The sequence below is a fragment of the Spermophilus citellus genome, assembly GCF_964194105.1.
Source record: "Spermophilus citellus genome assembly, chromosome: 6".
Lineage (NCBI taxonomy): Eukaryota > Metazoa > Chordata > Mammalia > Rodentia > Sciuridae > Spermophilus > Spermophilus citellus.
In genome coordinates this window covers 35,861,205-35,879,305 of record NC_138187.1, presented here as the reverse complement: position 1 = coordinate 35,879,305, position 18,101 = coordinate 35,861,205, and the positions used below count along the sequence as shown (strand labels likewise).

The 18,101-nt window shown below is 44.7% G+C and overlaps 1 protein-coding gene across 2 annotated transcripts in view; it reads right to left on the bottom strand.

Annotated features, from left to right (window-relative positions):
- SDK1 (sidekick cell adhesion molecule 1) overlaps window positions 1-18,101 on the bottom strand; it is a 901,672-nt gene that overhangs the window by 209,988 nt on the left and 673,583 nt on the right. For both annotated transcript variants that reach the window (XM_081298615.1, XM_081298616.1), the window contains exons 13-14: window positions 17,011-17,187; window positions 9,422-9,555 (exon numbers count right to left, since the gene is read on the bottom strand). In XM_081298615.1, coding sequence (XP_081154741.1) covers window positions 9,422-9,555; window positions 17,011-17,187 — 311 coding nt within the window. The remainder of the gene's footprint in view (window positions 1-9,421; window positions 9,556-17,010; window positions 17,188-18,101) is intronic.

The window sequence follows — 18,101 nt, the reverse complement described above, 5'->3', positions numbered from 1 at the left end:
TTATCTCTAAGAATTTTTTAATTTCCTCCTTTATGTCTTCTGTAACCCATTGATCATTCAGTAACATATTGTTCATTTTCCATGTGATGTAGGATTTTTCCTTCCTTCTTTTATCATTGATTTCCAATTTCATTCCATTATGATCAGATAAAATGCATGGTATTATCTCCACCCCTTTATATTTACTGAGGGTTGCCCTATGGCATAATATATGGTCTATTTTTGAGAAGGATCCATGTGCTGCTGAGAAGAAAGTATATCCATTTGATGATGGTTGATATATTCTATATATGTCAGTTAAGTCTAGGTTGTTGATTGTGATATTGAGTTCTATAGTTTCTTTATTCAATTTTTGTTTGGAGGATCTGTCCAATGGTGAGAGAGGTGTGTTGAAGTCACCCATAATTATTGTGTTGTGGTCTATTTGATTCTTGAACTTGAGGAGAATTTGTTTTATGAATGTCGCAGCACCATTGTTTGGTGCATAAATATTGATAATTGTTATGTCTTGTTGGTGAATGGTTCCTTTTAACAGTATATAATGTCCTTCCTTATCCCTTTTAATTAACTTAGTCTTGAAGTCGATTTTATTCGATATGAGGATGGCCACTCCTGCTTGCTTACGAGAACTGTGTGCGTGGTATATTTTTTCCCATCCTTTCACCTTCAGCCTGTGTATGTCTTTTCCAATCAGATGTGTCTCCTGGAGGCAGCATATTGTTGGATTTGTCTTTTTAATCCATGATACCAGCCTATGTCGCTTTATTGGAGAGTTTAAGCCATTAACATTCAGAGTTACTATTGATATATGGTTTGAACTTCCATCCATGTTTGATTGTTTATCCTTTTTTTTTTTATTAAAAAAAATATTTAGTTTGTTTCTCCGTGATTATCTTTCCCCTCGCCCTCTGTCTTTACTGAGGCACTTCCCACTGATGGTTTTGGTTATTGTTTTTCATTTCTTCCTCGTGTAGTGTTTTGCTCAAAATGCTTTGCAATGCAGGTTTTCTGGCTGCAAATTCTTTTAACTTTTGTTTATCATGAAAGATCTTTATTTCGTTGTCATACCTGAAGCTTAATTTTGCTGGATACAGAATTCTTGGTTGGCATCCATTGTCTTTCAGTGTTTGAAATACATTGTTCCATGACCTTCTTGCTTTCAGTGTCTGTGATGAAAAGTCCGTTGTTAACCGTATTGGTTTACTCCTAAATGTAATCTGTCTCCTTTCTCTTGTAGCTTTTAATATTTTCTCTTTGTTCTGTATATTGGATATCTTCATAACAATGTGTCTTGGCGTTGGTCTACTGTGATTTTGTGTGCTCGGTGTCCTGTATGCATCTTCAATTTGTATATCTGTTTCCTTTTTTATTTCTGGAAAGTTTTCTGTAATTATTTCATTCAGCAGGTTTCTCATTCCCTTGGTGTGAATCTCTGTACCTTCTTCTATCCCAATGACTCGTAAGTTTGGTTTCTTCATGTTATCCCAAATCTCTTGGATGTTTTTCTCGTGATTTTTTACCAGCCTTTCTGAGTTGGCTAGACTCTTTTCAAGATGGTATATTTTGTCTTCATTATCTGACGTTCTGGTTTCTACTTGTTCCACTCTGTTAGTGATACTCTCAATTGAGTTTTTAATCTGGTTTATCGTTTCCTTCATTTCTAGAATTATTGTTTGATTATTCTTTATAATCTCTATCTCCTGATAAAGATGCTTAACTTCTTCTTTTAGGTGTTTATGTAACTCATTCTCAATGTGTTCTTTCGCTGCTTGAATTTGCTGTCTTGTATCCTCTTTGATGTTCCATTCCATCTGTCTAAGGTGTTCCTTGAGGTCTTTATATGACCATTTTTCTGATGACTCTAGGTCCTCCTGAATATTTAGGCTATCCTGCATTGTTTGTACTCCTTTTCTTCCTTGTTTCTTGAAGCTGCTCATGTTGCTTCTTGTTCTGATTGACTGCTGAGTTACTGTTTATTCCTATGAATTTATTTGATGCTAGGGAGGAAAGGTATTAGAAGGGAAGGGAAGAAGTCACTAAGGAGAATGAGAGTAGGCAGGTAGAATTCAAGGAAGGGGGATAAGAAAAATGAACAGACAAAAGAAGAAAGAAATAGGAACTAAAAAAGAACAAAAATTTAAAAAATATATATTAATAATAATTTAAAAAAATTAAAATTAAGATTAGAAGAGAAAGAAGAAAAAAAAAGAGAAAGGAAAAAAAAACCAAGATAGAAAAATGAAGATGAAAGAAAAACCCCAATCAAGAAAGAAAAAAAAAAAAACAACAACAACAACAACAAAAAACCTAATAAATGCCATCTTAGAGTTTGATTAATTTCTCTTCCACTAGGTGGCGCTGTGCCCACCAGGTCAAGTCTTTCCCGTCAGTACGCGGGAACCAATCACTGTGCAGCAGCTCCTCCCAGACTGGGCGAGTCTCCAAACCTGAGTGCCTAGGGCCTCCTCTTGTGTCCAATCCCTTCCACTTTTCCTCTAGCCAGGCCCCTCTCACGGGTGCCGCTCACCGCAATACTGCGGCACCGCAATACTGGCTACACGCCAGGTCTGCTGCTCCCGGGAGCCCTGTTTTCATGAATGACTGGGCACACTCTTCCAGTTTGCCATTCCCTCAGACCCTAATTTTGTAGAGCTTGGTGCTGAGAATCCTCAGCGAATTTTACTTGCCCTCCGGTAGCCACACCCCCGTAGCTGGTGCAAGAGACCTCAGCAGTCAGCCCTGGCGGGAGCGGCAGTCCTACACCACCTCTGACTCCCTCGGGCTGGCTGTAGCACTCACGGGAGAGCTGGGAGGGGCTCTTAAGTTTTCCCCGATGCGTGGAGAGGGAAAGCCAGGTGTCCACACACCTGTAGCAGCAGGCTTCAATGAAGTTATCTCCTGCGCTGCAGCCCTGCGACTTCAGCCCTCTGCCACAGTGGTGTCCTCCGCAAACGGCGACAGTTCGCCTCCCCCTGCCGGGCGACCAACGCCACGGGCGGGTCCCCACTGTCTCCCAAGCCCCGCCTGGACCCTGCGGCCACTACCCACGAAGGCCCGGCAGGCATCCACCTCCGCAGAATGAGAAGTGCTGACCAGCCGCCTCGGCTGGATGGCTTAATGCTGAGTCGGCGCGGCTGTCAGTCTCAGCTTTTCAGACGCGGCGGTGCGGGGCACGGAAAACGGAGAGGCTTACTTACTTCCCACCGCCATCTTCCTCTTCTCGCTATTTCGGGATGATGGCGGGGTGCTGGCTCGCTCTCTCCGGTGTGTCTCTGCCTCGAGCTCCCACGCCTCTCTCCTCCACGGCCTCCACAGCCAGCGCTGCCCTGGTCGCTCTGTCCGCCCCCGGCGTTCCCGGCTTCTAGCCAGCCGAGCCACGTCTCGGTCCGTGTTTTTCTGGCTCGAGCTCCAGCGGCGCCCGGGGCCGGGGAGGTGACCGCCGGCAAGTACCACAGTCCCTGGGCCCTGAGTCCCAGCGGCCACAAACCGACACTTCTAATAGACCTACCAGATCCCGGCAGGACCCCTCTTCATGGAATTTTGCTAGGAGTTCCTCCGTGTGAAGACTGCCGCTGTTCCAAAGGGTCTTTTTGATCTCGTTAATGTGGAGACATTAGAGTCACTGCTTCCTCGTCGGCGGCCATGTTCCCCCCCCTCCCCTGTGGGGTCTTTCTGGAGAGCTCTGCAGGGTTTCATCATGGCCAGGTTTGTACTTTGTGGAGCTCCCTCTGGTGGCCCGATAAAGGATGGCCTTGAGTAGTACACGTCCATGGTGGGCAACAGAAGGACAGCTAGTCAGCATCAGTGTCACAGGAATGGAGAAAGGCAGTGGATTACATAAAAATAACTGAATAAAGTCAACAGAATTCACTGGTTTATTTGTGGGGGGAGGAGGGAAAGACATAGGAGTCAACGGTGACTGCACGGAATGGAATGAGAGAAGGGGAGGTAGAGCCTACTCCTTTGGGTGAAGGAGCCATGAGAGCAGGAGAACTTGAAAGAGGGCAGTGAGGGAATAAATGATGGAGCCAAGTTCAGGAGGAAGTAGGAAGGAGGAACCAAGGGCTTGGATGGAGGGCTGGCTTTCGAATATGAAGAATCTATGTGATTGTTTTTATTCTTTATGCTTTAAGCAACTTACAACTTTTTATTAATGAGCATATATAACTTTCACAATGAAAAGTACAATTTTATTTTATATTCCAATAAAACTTAAATACTATAAAGTATAATACAAAAATCACAACTACAAACACGCATGTCTACCAAAAAAACTAACAGCATAACTAAGTAGGATGGAGTATTCCGAATTTTTTTTGTATGTTTGTTAATGCAAATGTTCACTAGGAGATCCATGGCAGCAGGCACCAAGTTTTAAAAACATCATGAGGAAATGATTGAATTTTTACTAACTGGTAAAAGACCATTATCCTATTTCAGCTGCATGATACCTTAGTCCAGATCATGGAAAACATTTAGGTACTCAGTCTGAGACCTTGACCTTTCCCCAAATATCAGGGTTACCATGGAAACTTGTGACATCTGTTGCATTAGAAGATTTTTTTTTCATTTCTAATACTAAGTGATGCCAAATGTTCATGTTTGAGGATACATTTATAAAAAGAAAAATTATGGCTCTTTTTTGGTGGGGGAGTCATAAGAGGAATTGAACTCAGGGGCACTTGAGCACTGAACCACATCCCTGGCCCTATTTTGTATTTTATTTAGAGACAGGTTGCTTAGTGCTTGCTTTTGCTGAGGCTTATTTGTGCCTCACTGAGTTGCTTAATGCCTTGCTTTTGCTGAGGCTGGCTTTGAACTCATGATCCTCCTGCCTCAGCCTCTCAAGCCACTGGGATTACAGGCGTACACCACCATGCCCAGCAAATGATGGCTCATATACAAATACAAAATGAATGTATACCAAAAATTTTAGTTAGCTCACTAATTTATGAAGGAAACAGTAAGATGTTAATAACTGTACAGTTAAAAGGAAAAATTCAAACAGCACACATATGTTGACGATGCTAAAATAAATTCACAAACAGATGTGAAACTGGTCAATGTCTGCAGAGCAGTAACCAACATATTATTATATTCTACAGGATAAAATTTATCTGCATTTTTATGGACAAGAATCATTTGCATTGCTATAAATTTTCTGAGGTTTACAGAGTTGCAAATGGCCCCATGACAATGAAAAGTGCAGGTCCTTATGGAGTCATAAGCCCTGAAGGTGCTAGATGAGACACCTAGTAATCTATTTTTTGGTTCACTGCAAAGTCACAGATTTTCCTTGACAGTGTCCCCCCTTGTGATCATAATCACCTCCAAGAAAGATCATTCTTGATCGTAATCAAGAGACATTTAGAAAGCATGTCAGGTACTTCTATTATTTAACAGAAGTCTCATACCTGGCTATCAAGCCATTAGGAATCCCTGCACTGTCTCAACAGAGGAATCCTCCAGGCTCCTGTCCCCTGTCACCTGGTCAGACTCTCTGTACTCCTCTGCACATGAGGTGAAGCAGGCTGTAGGACACTGCTACCCTTCTTTGTGCTCCCAGTTCACTAAAAGGGGACCTGGGACAAGAGGATCACCCAACTTCACAAGAGAGCAAAACACAGGACACCTGCCTGCACAGCGCCAATCTCCATTCAAGGTTTCAATTCCAGTCAAGTGCATGGACAAAGGGGGTCAGCTCCAGCTCCAGAACTCTGCTCTACAAAGTTCTGAAGAGGCCTTTTTTGTAGCAATGGGAATGTCTTGAGGACAGGTGTTATAAAGCACCTGTCATGGACACTAAGCCCCTGCAGCATCCATGGTTTCCAGCAGACCAACATTCTTATCAGCCTGCTGGCTGCAGATGCTCCCACACAGAGGGGTGGAGGACTGCTGTTGGGGTTATTTAGCACTGTCTCCTTTCACAGTGCTGAGTGCAGGCCAGATACAATTTCCATTTTAGTGTACTTGCGCTAAGCTGTTCTTTCTGACTATAATTAGCCAGCATGTTCAGCTGCTTCTTAAGGGCACTCATTCCTAATAAAAACAAAAACCCAACGGATGGCCCGATGATGGAGCTGGTCTTCTATTTGCTGTGGCATGGCTAACCAATTGGTAGCAGCACATGCTGCTCAGCCAAAGCTGCAGACTTATCTCATAGGGTTGAAATCAGGGACAGCCAAGAGACAACCATCTGATCCATTTCAGTTCTTCACAATTCTTCACACAATGATACCTACATAAGATTCTAGAGGAAAAATAGCTGGGACTCACATCCAGCTCCAAGATGGTCCAGTGGGAAGAGTCAGAGGCTAATGAGGGATTAACAACATTCTTCATCCCTTTCTCAGTGAAATGAAACAACCAAACATATATGGGATTATCCAGTATATGCCAGGCACTGTGTTGACTACCACTAGTACTGACACAGGGGTGAGCGTGTGGCTCAGTACCAGAGCACTTGCTAGTATTTAGGAGGCCCTGGGTGTTCCACTGTCAGTACCACAAGAGAAAGAAAAGAAAAATGACACATGGATCCTGCTGTGTCTGACCAATGAGGCTGCTCATTTTGCCTCTTGGATCTCAGCACCCAGCAGAGTGCCTGGGGTACAGCAGATGTCCAATCAACACATGGATGGATGGAAGGATGGATGGATGGATGGATGGATGGAGGAATGAACAGATAGATACCTGTAAAGCTTGCTTCTGGTTTAAGTAAGATGTTGGACTACAAGACCCAGTCATGCAATCAGCTGAGAAAATGGTTAGTATGGCAATCTGAATCAACATCTTATTTGATATAAACTGTGGAAGGCAGAACATTTCCCTTGTAGAAGATGGTCTAGGACTGTAATTTGAAGTCTATCATGGGGGCTCTACCAGAGCCTCGATTTTAGTTCAAGTTCACTTGTTGAGTGCCACTGAGCACTAGGGACTAGAGACAAAGGTGAATAGAACACAATTCCCCATCTCCTAGAGATGGGTGCCTGACAGGAGTTATTTTTTTGGTGGATGTCTGTAAGGATTCTGACAACAATGGCTCTGCTCTCATCATATTCTCCCTACACATCACTTCACAGGCATACATCCATGACAACCTCAGGAAAACCTTACCTTCTCAAAGGTTGCTTCAGTAGTAATGCCAACACCTACCCTCTCTGATCAGCACTGCTGAGCTGGAATGAAGAGCTGTCTGCAGGCACATGGGTCCCCAGACACCACACTCTCTGAGGAAGGACCCAGGTCAGTGGGTACCGCAGGAAAGGGAGAAGGGCCTGACTCCAGTACCTTTCTCTAAGCTGGTGCCAAGCCCAAAGCTATCCCAGTCAAGGTGATACCCAGGAAATGGGAAAAGCACATGGCCTTTGGGACCTGTCTCAGAACTGGTTTGGGTGAAGTATAATCCAAATAAGCCTTCTCAGATTCATACATGGCTCCCTGAATGGCCACCAACCTGGTGTGCTTGCCATTCTGTCAGCCTTCATTGAGAAGCCCCCACTGAAGTGCAGAAGGGAGGCTGCTCTGAAGAGTCCTGATGACCATGAAGAGCTGAGCTCCAGGTCAGATGGCCAGGAGGTGGGGTCCTACTGCTACCTGTGTGGCCCCAGGGCAAGAGACTTCTACCCTATACATCCATCTCTTGGCCATAAATGAGGCCCAAACAGCACTGCTGTGGCTTGTATGGTGCCATCATTATATGATGTTCGTGGCTTTCTGAACCCAGACCTCCAACGTGGAACCCAGTGACTGGACATCTCTACCTCTGGTGCCTCACAGACATCACAGACTTAATGTCTTCAAGAGTGTGCCATGCTTGGTGAGGGGGGGACCTAGAGCAGAACTCCACAAGTTGTTCCCCATGACAAAGTGAGGAGTTTCACCAGGAGAGTGAGATCTCAGGGCCAACAGCACTGAGAGCACCACTCCTGGTTGTCCTAAAGGCTATGACCCATTCAGAATGCAGTGTCACCACGAGACAAACTGCAGGCTGAATGAGAATGACCATCTTAAGAGCCAGGCCACCTAAGGTCTGGCTGGTCTGCATGGGGGCCTAGGGAAGAGTCTGGGATAAGAGAGGCATGACACAGGAAGGACTTCAGCTCAGGCAGTCAAAGGTTAGGTGCAGCCAGTGTGCTGGTGCGCTTCTTTGAGGAGGCAACAGGTATCATGAAGGGCAGCAATCTAGCCTCTGAGCACTCCAGGCGGGCAGGTGGGAGAGATGAGGCCCCTCCAGAGAGCCATCTGAAGCCAGTGGGGTTGGCACATGCTGAACAGAGAGAAGGGTGCCTGGGGGCAAGCCCAGGCTGCACGGGACTGGGGAGTTAGGGTTTCATCCTCTGCACAGCATGCATGCTCAGGACCCCCAGCCTGAAGAGAACAAAAGAAGATGCAGGGTCCAGTGCGGAGAGAGCTGTAACGTCCTGATAAGAGAGAAAGGTCTGGTGGGAGAGAGGGAACAGATTCCAGCTGACTCTCGGTACATATAGGATTAGGGCAACTGCTGCCATGATGAGCTAGAGGGGAAAGGCCGGGACCATCCTTAGGCTCAGGCTCAAGTAATATCGAAATCAAGGGTGCTGGGAATAGGCTGAAATGGCTGCAGCAATGAGGGGCAATAGGGTCAGGATTAAAAATCATGGCAAGATGCTCCTTGAAGACATTAAGCTTGTGACGTCTGTGAAGCACCAGAGGTAGAGATGTCCAATCACTGGGTTCCATGTTGGAGATCTGGGTTCAGAGAGCCACAGACATCATCAAAGAAAAGATGTCGGTCTCATCATGGGAACACAGGAGGCTTCCCAGGAAGAGCAGCTGGGAGCAGCAAGCAGGACAGCATGCAGAACCCTCACTGAGGCCAGCAGGGAAGGGGGAGGACCCGCGAGGCTGGAGGAAAGCCGGTGTGGGGGGCAACTCTGGAAGGGAGCTGTTTAATGAAGGTGGCTTGGAGGGTGCTATGCTGCTGAGAGGTCAAAGCAGGGGGCAAAGGAAGGACAAGCCTACTCTATACTTGGTACCATGTTGAGGCCAGAGAAAATACCCACAGATTCAACTATTACTGCTACAAACTCTCAAATCAGCCCCTTGGGAACTGTTGTTACCCCTTCCACATGCACCCCAGGGAGGATGCTGTCCTGCAGTACCTCTGCCTAGAGCATTCTGTGTGCATGGCCATTCTACTGGCCTGGTTCCCAGACCCAGGCCCTCACAAGAGTCCTCTCATGACCCTCCCAGCCCTGCTCCCAGCTCACATGGCCATTTCTCTTCCTCAAGTACAGGCTGTGCTTTCCCTTTACAACCATAAAGCATTGTAACCTTCCTTTTGACTTAGTGGGTCTGAACCAGCAGTAAAGATTAGGGACACTGAGGACACAAAGAAACCCAACAGCCATTCAGGGCAACCGTTGTGTTTGTTACTTACTGTTTTCAGACAGCTCCACAATGTAGTAAAGAACAGGGCTGTTTCCATCAAAGGGCCGGACCCAGGAGAGCACCACGGCGTGGCTGCGAGAGCTCAGGCTGGCCAGGAGGTTCTGAGGTGGGTGAGGCAGCTCACTTGAAGGGTAAGGAGAAGGAACGAGAAGAAAGTGTGTGTCAGACCAACAGTTCACCTGGGTGCTCACTATGGAGAGTCCTAGGGTGCAATGTTTGGGAATGGAGAACATAAAATGCAGCCCCAGTACAAAAATACTTCTTACTCCTCCTCTCCTGCAAGAGGAACAAAGCCCAACTCTACCACTCACAGTGCCATTTTGTTTTCTAAACGTAATTTGATGTAATCCCTATGGAACTGAAACAACAAATGACACTGTCACTTAAATGGGGCAATGTGTGCACAAATTTTTTAATGCAGTATGTTATTTAGTAGAGAAAACTTGGTCAATGATTTGTTTTCGCAACTAGAAGCTGGTAATGGAAATGCAGTAAACCATATGAACAGGAAAAGCCCTGGTAGATATGACTTAATGTGAAAATTTTCCACACTAGCCATTTGGAATTAGTATTGAAAATGCCCATCTGCATTCTTAGACAAACAGAGTCGCCTCATTTATTGACAGCATGAGGTTATATTGTCATTCTGTTTTCTGTTGGATAATAGGGGTTTGGGGGAAGCACTTAAAAGGAAATGTGGTGAAAACACTAACTAAAATCCCATGGAAATGGTAAATAACACATCAGCACAGCCATAAAATGGAAATGCAATTAAAGCAAATAAATTCCAAAAAGAAGTTACTAATAAAAAAGTTTTTACTGGGATTTACTGGTGACAAAGCTGCACACTATACTGTGTCTTTCTCCCAGTGACTGGCCTGAAGTCACAAGTTCCCCATGTCCTGTGTTTAACCTTGATGTCCCATGGTCTGGGGGCAGGACCTGCTTTGGGAAGGCACAGGATGGCTGCCACTTCTGCAAATGTTCCCAGGAAGTGCCAGGGGAAGGTTCTGAGCATGCCCCATTTCCCCCATTAGCTGGTTTTGGGTCTCTCTGAGACATCAGGTATGGCCGAACCACATAGGGTCAGAACTAAAAGCCATAATTATCCTGGATATTTTTTTTTATTTTAAAAATGTACTCATTATACTTTAAAATTTATTAAGCTGTTTTGAGCTTTCAGCTACCTAAGAAACACAGCTCTCTCTAAACCCTGCACACCGTTTATAACAAAGCAATATTTCTCATGTAGACTGCAACTACATTGTACACGAGCACAGTAAGCAGAAACCTCAGCCTGAAATGTTGCTTGTTTTCTTCTTAACTGTGAATTGTTTTAAATCAGAGAAAGGGCTGTTATTTCTAGTTGAGTTCTCCAACAACCAAACCTCCATTAGATTTCTAATAAAGAACAATATGAAGGAAGTACTAAGATAAAAACATCTATTCTACCTCTCCAAAGCCCATTTCCTGTTTTCTCCCCCAGTCTGAATTGGTTTGAAATCAAACCAAAGTTGTTGAAATAGTTCACCCGAAAACAAATCATGAATAAGCTTGAATAGATATATCCAAATAAGACTACTGAATAATAAAGAATTTGTCTGATCTGGGCTGGAGCTTCTAAGCCCTTGGAATCTCTGGAGGGACAGAACTGTCTCTGTTACCCAGGGTGGGTCTCTGAGACACACTGAGTGTATGCTTAGGAGGCAACTTGGGGGTCCCCAGATTGTTCCAGGAATGGGTTCTGGAAAGACCAGCCCTGTGATAGGGTGGGGGTTTTAGCCAGTGCCATCTGCCCAACCTTCTGGCCTCCAGTGTGTCTATGTATGGGGGATAGAGATTGAATTCAACCCTGCACCAGTGATTTAATCAATGGTGCTGACACAACAAAGCCCCCAAAACACTCTGGACATGAAAACAGCTGAGATTTCCTGGTTGGTAATCATGAGCTGATGCATTCTGAGCACGAGGAAGCTTTGAGTTTGGGACCCTGCCCACCCTGCTTCATGTTCTGTTCATTTATCTGGTCCTGATTTTTGTCCTTTATAATACAACTGTATGCAGGGCACTTTCCTGAGTTCTGTGTAGAGAATTTGAACCTGATGGCATAGTGGGAAGTTTCAGATTTTAGCTGATTGGTTAGAAATGAATGTGGCGTGGAAGTCCTGAGCTGGACGCCAGTGCCTAAAGCTGGGGCATCTTGTTGGGGTCTGTGTCCTGGTCTTGTAAGGTCTGTGCTAAACCAAAGTAATTCTTATCAGTGTCAAGACTCCCCCTCAAAATGGAAGGCTTTCTGACATGAGGAACAACTTAGAAGACTAGGAGGGCTGTCTGTGTTCTGGGTGGTTTTCCATGTGCACACTGCTGGTGCTCCAAGAGGCTCCCTGCAGCAGACGGACATGTACACAGCCCGAGTCTCAGCTCAGACGCAGCGTTCACACAGGTCCCAAAGACACAATAAGAACCTGGGAACTCATGAGTGGCTCCTTGAGATAGGAAACAATCCCAATTACACATTCCAGAGGGATTAACACTGGGGTTTGACATGAGTCATGAATCATTTCCCACCAAAATGAGTGCTTTTATTTGCCCACCCTTTCCAGTGGAGGGCACACGTAGAAATGACCAGTCTTACAGGTGAGTGGATGGTCTTTCTCCTAGGGCTGGACATCTCTGTGATTGTGCTTCAGGCGATTCACTTATTGAGGGGCCACTGGTGGAGCTCTCACATTGTCCAGGGTCAGCCCACGGTCCCTGCACTGTGCTCACACACATCCCTCTGTGCACCTCAGAGCTGCTGGCTCTCACCCAGGATGTGATGTAGTCACTGTGGTTTCTGATTTCCCACCTCCTGGCAGCTCAGAAGCAACTGATAAGAAGGTGACGGGTCTGCTAGGAAGCATACCAAGCCAAAAATGATATAGTCCAGAGCCTGACATTAGGAATTAAAAAACATTTTTAAAAAGATTTTTAAAAAGAGACTTAAAACTAGACCTGATGGCACACAACTGTAATCTCAGTGATTCAGGAGGCTGAGGCAGGAGGACTGAAAGTTTGAGGCCAGCATCAGCCATCTAGTGAGACCTTTCCTCAAAATAAAATAAAATGGACTAGGGGTGTAGCTCAGTGGTTGAGTGACCCTGGGCTCAATTCCCAGTTACTGGAAAAAAAATTTAAAGGTAAAGTGGTCTTGAGACATTAAGTGTAGGACCCAAGACCTAGTGGCCCAATGGTATCTGACAACATCACTACCCCTGATGCACCGAGAAGCACAGAGCTCTGATCCACCAGGCCATGCTCAGTCAGAGCTGTCTGACAGCACAATGCAGGAAGTGGCTTTTACACACGTCACAGAACTCAGAATTGGAAGGAGAATTGTTTTTCCTGATTCTAGCCTCGACCCTATGTGAACAGTGCTTCTATCATTTCTCTTGTGTCCAACATTACCTGTTTAGCCATGCAAAGAGCTTGTTAATAGACACTGAAAATATAAACCATTCCTTTAAATAAGTTCCGGTTATCTTGTGAAACCCTTGACTAGCCTGTCAGTAATGGATAAATGAGACTCTAATATATTCTGAATCTATTTCAGAAAATCTTACCTAATAGGAGAAGATTTCATCCAGGCATTTCTCTGCCAACTTTGAAAGGAGATAAACGATTGGCAGTGACTCACAGACAGTGATACCCAGATGGGTAACAAATGGAAGCAATCCGAGAAAAATGGAAACGAAGCCCAGTGCTGAGTCACCTTACAAGGTGATGGGACGGGGGCAAAATCGCTACCAGCAAATTACACCACAGGAATATCAGAGAATAACAAAAACACAAACTCAGACTGTATGGGAGGGAGATTAAGTGAGGTGTGTGTGTGAAGAGAACAGATTTAAGGACAAGAGTGAGAAATTGGTGAAACTGTGGCTGTGGGGAATGGCTTGGGCAGAGGAGGAGCAGGCAGGGTTTTTTCTGTATAAGCATTGCCCCTTTGATGAACAAATGATGCCTTGGTCAAACTCATCTTCTTCCACTCTGCTCTGAGGAGGAAGATGATGGGCCTGATAACTAAAATTGTTCACTCATTATGGCTTTGTCAGAAGTGGTTTTATTGGTAGAAACCTCTCCCACTGCCTCAGGGTCAGAGTCTTCATGTCTTGCTCTGTAAATTAGATTTTCTCTGTACTCTAGGATCATAAGAATTAGTCTCCAACTTCAAGAGGAGAGAGGCAATGCTAATTGGGTCTTTAAATGATTGAACAATTAATCAATCCATAGAGCCTAAGGGGTCTGGCCCTCTGTGCTCAACAGGGCGAGATGCTTGCAGGGATACAGAGTCATCCCAGGAACCAGCGGCTCCTGCCTTTATGGTACCAGCAAACTAGGGGGAAAGACATAAGCAAAGCCAGGGTGACCGCGTTTATGAGGACAGTGCTGTTAATTTACAGGATACATCACATAACCATCTGGAATTTTAGAAGCCCCTTCTTTTGGACAAGGGATTACAGCCAAGCCACGTAAATTATAAATTAGTCTTTGTGGGTGATGCAAAACAGACCCTCATTGTAAACTCAGCAGAGTGAGACTCACCCAGACATTCCCTAGCACCTACTATGCCTGGCACTGGGGGAGGCACCCAAGGCTCTGCAGCAGATACCTCTGGCCATTAGGTGGGTCCTGAAGGTGGGGTCAAAAATATTATCCTGAGGCTGCAGAGCCTGTGATGCAGGGAGGGGTGGGGTGGAGAGGAACAGAAAGGTTGGGATTCCTTGAGGGCCCCTCTTCAGCCCCTCAAGGGAGAGGTGTTGCCCTTCCAACTGGCTTAACCAGACAAAGCTTCCTGCTGGAGTATTAGGTGGCGGGGTGAAGAAGCATGAGGATGCACCGATGGACAGTCTATTTTTGAAAAGCTCATTTCTAATGCACTTAATTTCTATATTTAACAAAGTGGTTTTTAGCTGAAGTCAAGAGGGAAGGGGAACAGGCTTTCAGGGCTTTGAAGGACACTGTTTAGCCATAAGAACCTCTCAGTCCCTTCTGCAATGTAAGATTTATTTCTTGATTTTTTTTTTTTTTTTTTTTTTTTTGCCATTTGAGTAAACCAGGGGAGTGTGACAGGGCTCAACCTCAAAGTTGTCTTAGAAGCATCAAATGCCCCACAATCATGGATTAATATTATCATTATTATTGTCATCACTGATCTTGTAGAGTCTCAAAACCTGTTTGGATCTAAAGGTGCACAGCTCTCCTGATTCATTCAAAGCTGGAAGAAGCAGTGTTTATAATACCAACAACTCACAAGGACCAATGGCCTTCCTAATCAGTTCTGCGACCAGTGCCACCTAAATAGGTTTGAGTCACAAATCTGCAAATATTTCTAAATTTAGAGATGAGGTGTTTTACCACTGCAGAAAACCTATTATTTTATACATACAGCAACATTTGTTGAAAAATGTATTTTACTTAGAGGAAATCAAATAAGCAAATAGTAGGGAAGATATGTAAATCAGAAGAACATAAAATTGTGCAGAATAAAAAGAATGTGCTATATTGGAAGTATGCAATTTGGCTTCTGTTGACAGAGTCTTTATGAACTGCTAACACTTATTTATTTGATACCAACAATGGATGATCTAAGAGTTCTCAAAGGTAGTTTTAAAATTCTGAATAGCAGAGGATTATATGAATTCACTGGCTATGCTATCTAATATCATAAAAAACAATCCCTCATTTGAGACCTGGAAGGAAAGAGGACAGGAATAGCAGAGCTAGACAGGGATTTCTGATCGAGCCATGGGAGTTCGTGTGCTTATTCAGTGGGGAGCCAACTCATGAGCATGGAGGATAAGAAGAGGAATCAGAAGGCCTACCAGTGGCTCAAAACATTCATGCATCACTCCATGCATTTGTGCATTCAACCAACAAACCAGCACATACTTATTGAGCACCTGTTGTGCATCAGACACTGTGTCAGGCATTCAGAATGCAAAACTGTGCCACTGAGGTGCTTCAGGAGGGGAAGGTAGGCTCATCCCTCACAGTGTGATGCCTCCTACCAGTAGAGGGAGGCTAGGCCAGGAGCTGGGGGGCCTGCAAGAGGTACCCGAGTGCAAATGGCAGGAAGCGATGATGCGGGGGAACACTAAAGAATGTATTAGCAGGAGCCCTTTGGGTGCCAGCAGAGAATACAGCTGTGCTATGGAGGCAGCAGGTGACTGAGGCAGCAGAAAGACTGAGGCTGGAGATACAGGGAAGGCAGAAAGCCTGGAGTTGGGCTCCAGTGCTGATGGCCCAGTTAGGGGAGATACTGTCTGTCCAAAGCCCAGAACCCTCTGTGGGAACCACAGGGCTCTTTCTCATTCTAACTAGGGTGACCTTTGCTCAAGACAGTAGCTAACCTCTAAAGAGAAAAGGGGTATCCTGGATTTTTCAGATGCTGAAGGTGCAGCAGGATGCTTTGGATTGGCTGCTATACAACATTAACTTTTTAAATTCCAAAAATAGGGGTTAGGGCAAGCTTGTTCTTGGCCACTCATTCATGCATGCAACAGGCAAAAGGCTGTGTGTGTATGTAGTTTTAGCAAGTGCCTTTGTCATTCTTAATTCCCTTGGCTGGCATCTAAGGATTCAAAGACAAATAAGATGTGTACCCAAACTGTTCCAATGCTATTTTTGTATACAGAATCCTCCCCAGATTAAGGTGGGCAGAGTCCATAGGAAAAAAAAATCTCTTACAAATGCCTTTTCCTGATGGTCTACTGTCTAACAGTGGCCAGGGATGGACCTGTGTGTGTGTTATGGATGGGTGGGCGTGTCACCATCACCAGCTGCTTCCTTGGCAATGGTGATGCTTTGGTTTCATTTTCAGGTTTTATTTTTATATTCATGTGCTTAGGGAATATCTGGGAGTGCACATTTTTAAAAAAGCAAATAAATTCACATTGGAAAAATGAAATTTGTCAACAGGCCTTTAATTTTCCCACTCCATGCATGGAGAGAGAGAGAGCTCAAGAAAGAGTGTGCGAAAAGATCAGTGGTTCCCACCTGCGCCCCTGGACCCCCAGGAAGGTCTGGGCTGGAAGTAATGGGCAGCTGCTTGATATTTTCAGGATTTAAAAGACTTAGTGGAAAGTATCTGTTCACCCACAGAGAGGCAGCTGGGACTAACTTAAGCTCCAAGTCTATTGACTGCCGCGGCAATGGTCTTGCTCGTGGGCTGACCCTGATATTTCTCCTGGATAGGAAGCTCTGGTGGGCAGTCAGATGGAAAAATGAACTCACTGCTGCTTAATCGCAGTGTGGCAAAGAGCCTTTCACACTATGGTGTCTGTAGGGCAGACATGACAAAGGATCAATGGGGATGATAATTTATGATTAAATCATCTGCACCAAGAATGCAACATTTTAACTTTGTGGTTAAAAATAAGATCCCCCCAAATCTTGTCAATGCACATGGCCTGTAGAGCATGACATATTGACTTGGGACCACTTGGGCTTCTGAGTGGTACTGCTTTGGAGGTGCTGGCTGAGGGTAGCAATGTAGATAGCAAGGAGCTGGCTAACACCCAGAGAGAAGGTACTCACATCACTTCCAGCCGGGCTGTTCTGGAATCATTCCCTCCCTCAGATATGATTTCGCAGGTGTAGTCCCCAATGTCACCTGACCATGTCTGGCTAATGAGGAGGGACCCATCCTTCTCCACCACAATTCTAGAGCTGCCAGATGGGGTGATGACCATATTGTCCTTCTTCCAAATGTAGCTGTGGGCCAAGAAAAGAGTCTTCAGTTACAGAACTCTCAGGAGCAGGAGCACTGGTCCTTCCCTGTTAAATAGCAACAACTGATGAATGACCTTGAGCATATAATAAAGATCAATCAATTGTGCTCTTTAAAAGGGTAACTTTTAAGGCTTTTGAATTATACCTAAAAGAGAAAGAAAGGAAAAGAAAAACATCCAGATATCTTTGTCAATATACAAAAGTAGATGCTGAAGTCAAACTAGGACAATGAAGACGACTGGAAACATTTGTCTGATCTTGTGTATAGGAACTGGGGACTCATGCAATCATGTGCATACCTGTCACCTGCTAAACTGTACTTAACACCCCTGCCCCAGAAATGTACCTGCAGGACAAGAGTGCCCTCTGAACAGGAGTCAATGACTGTTTAAAAATTCCAGATGGGCCAGGTATAGTGCACATCTATAATCCCAGTGACTTGGGAGGCTGAGGCAGGATGATTGCAAGTTCCAGGCTGAGCAACTTAGCAAGACCCTATCTCAAAATAAAATAATAAAAAGGAAAAGATCTAGGATCATAGTTCAGTGGTAAAGTGCCCCTGGGTTCAATTCCCACTACTGCCAAAAACATACAAACAAACCAAAATACTGGGGGGCTAGGGATATAGCTTGGTAGGTACAACAGTTGCCTAGGATAGGAAATCCTAGGATCAATTCCCAGTACTGGAAAAAAAAATCCCAGAGTAGAATTACCCAACTACTAACAACAACAACAACACAAAAAGAAAAACAAACAAACAAAAAAACCCACAAAACAAATAAATAAAGTCACATCTCAGTATCTCATAAACATATTTAAGCATATATTTTAAAAATCCTAACATTCTGGCAGATGGCCCCTAAAATTTCATTTCTTCCTCACTTTATCTTTATCTA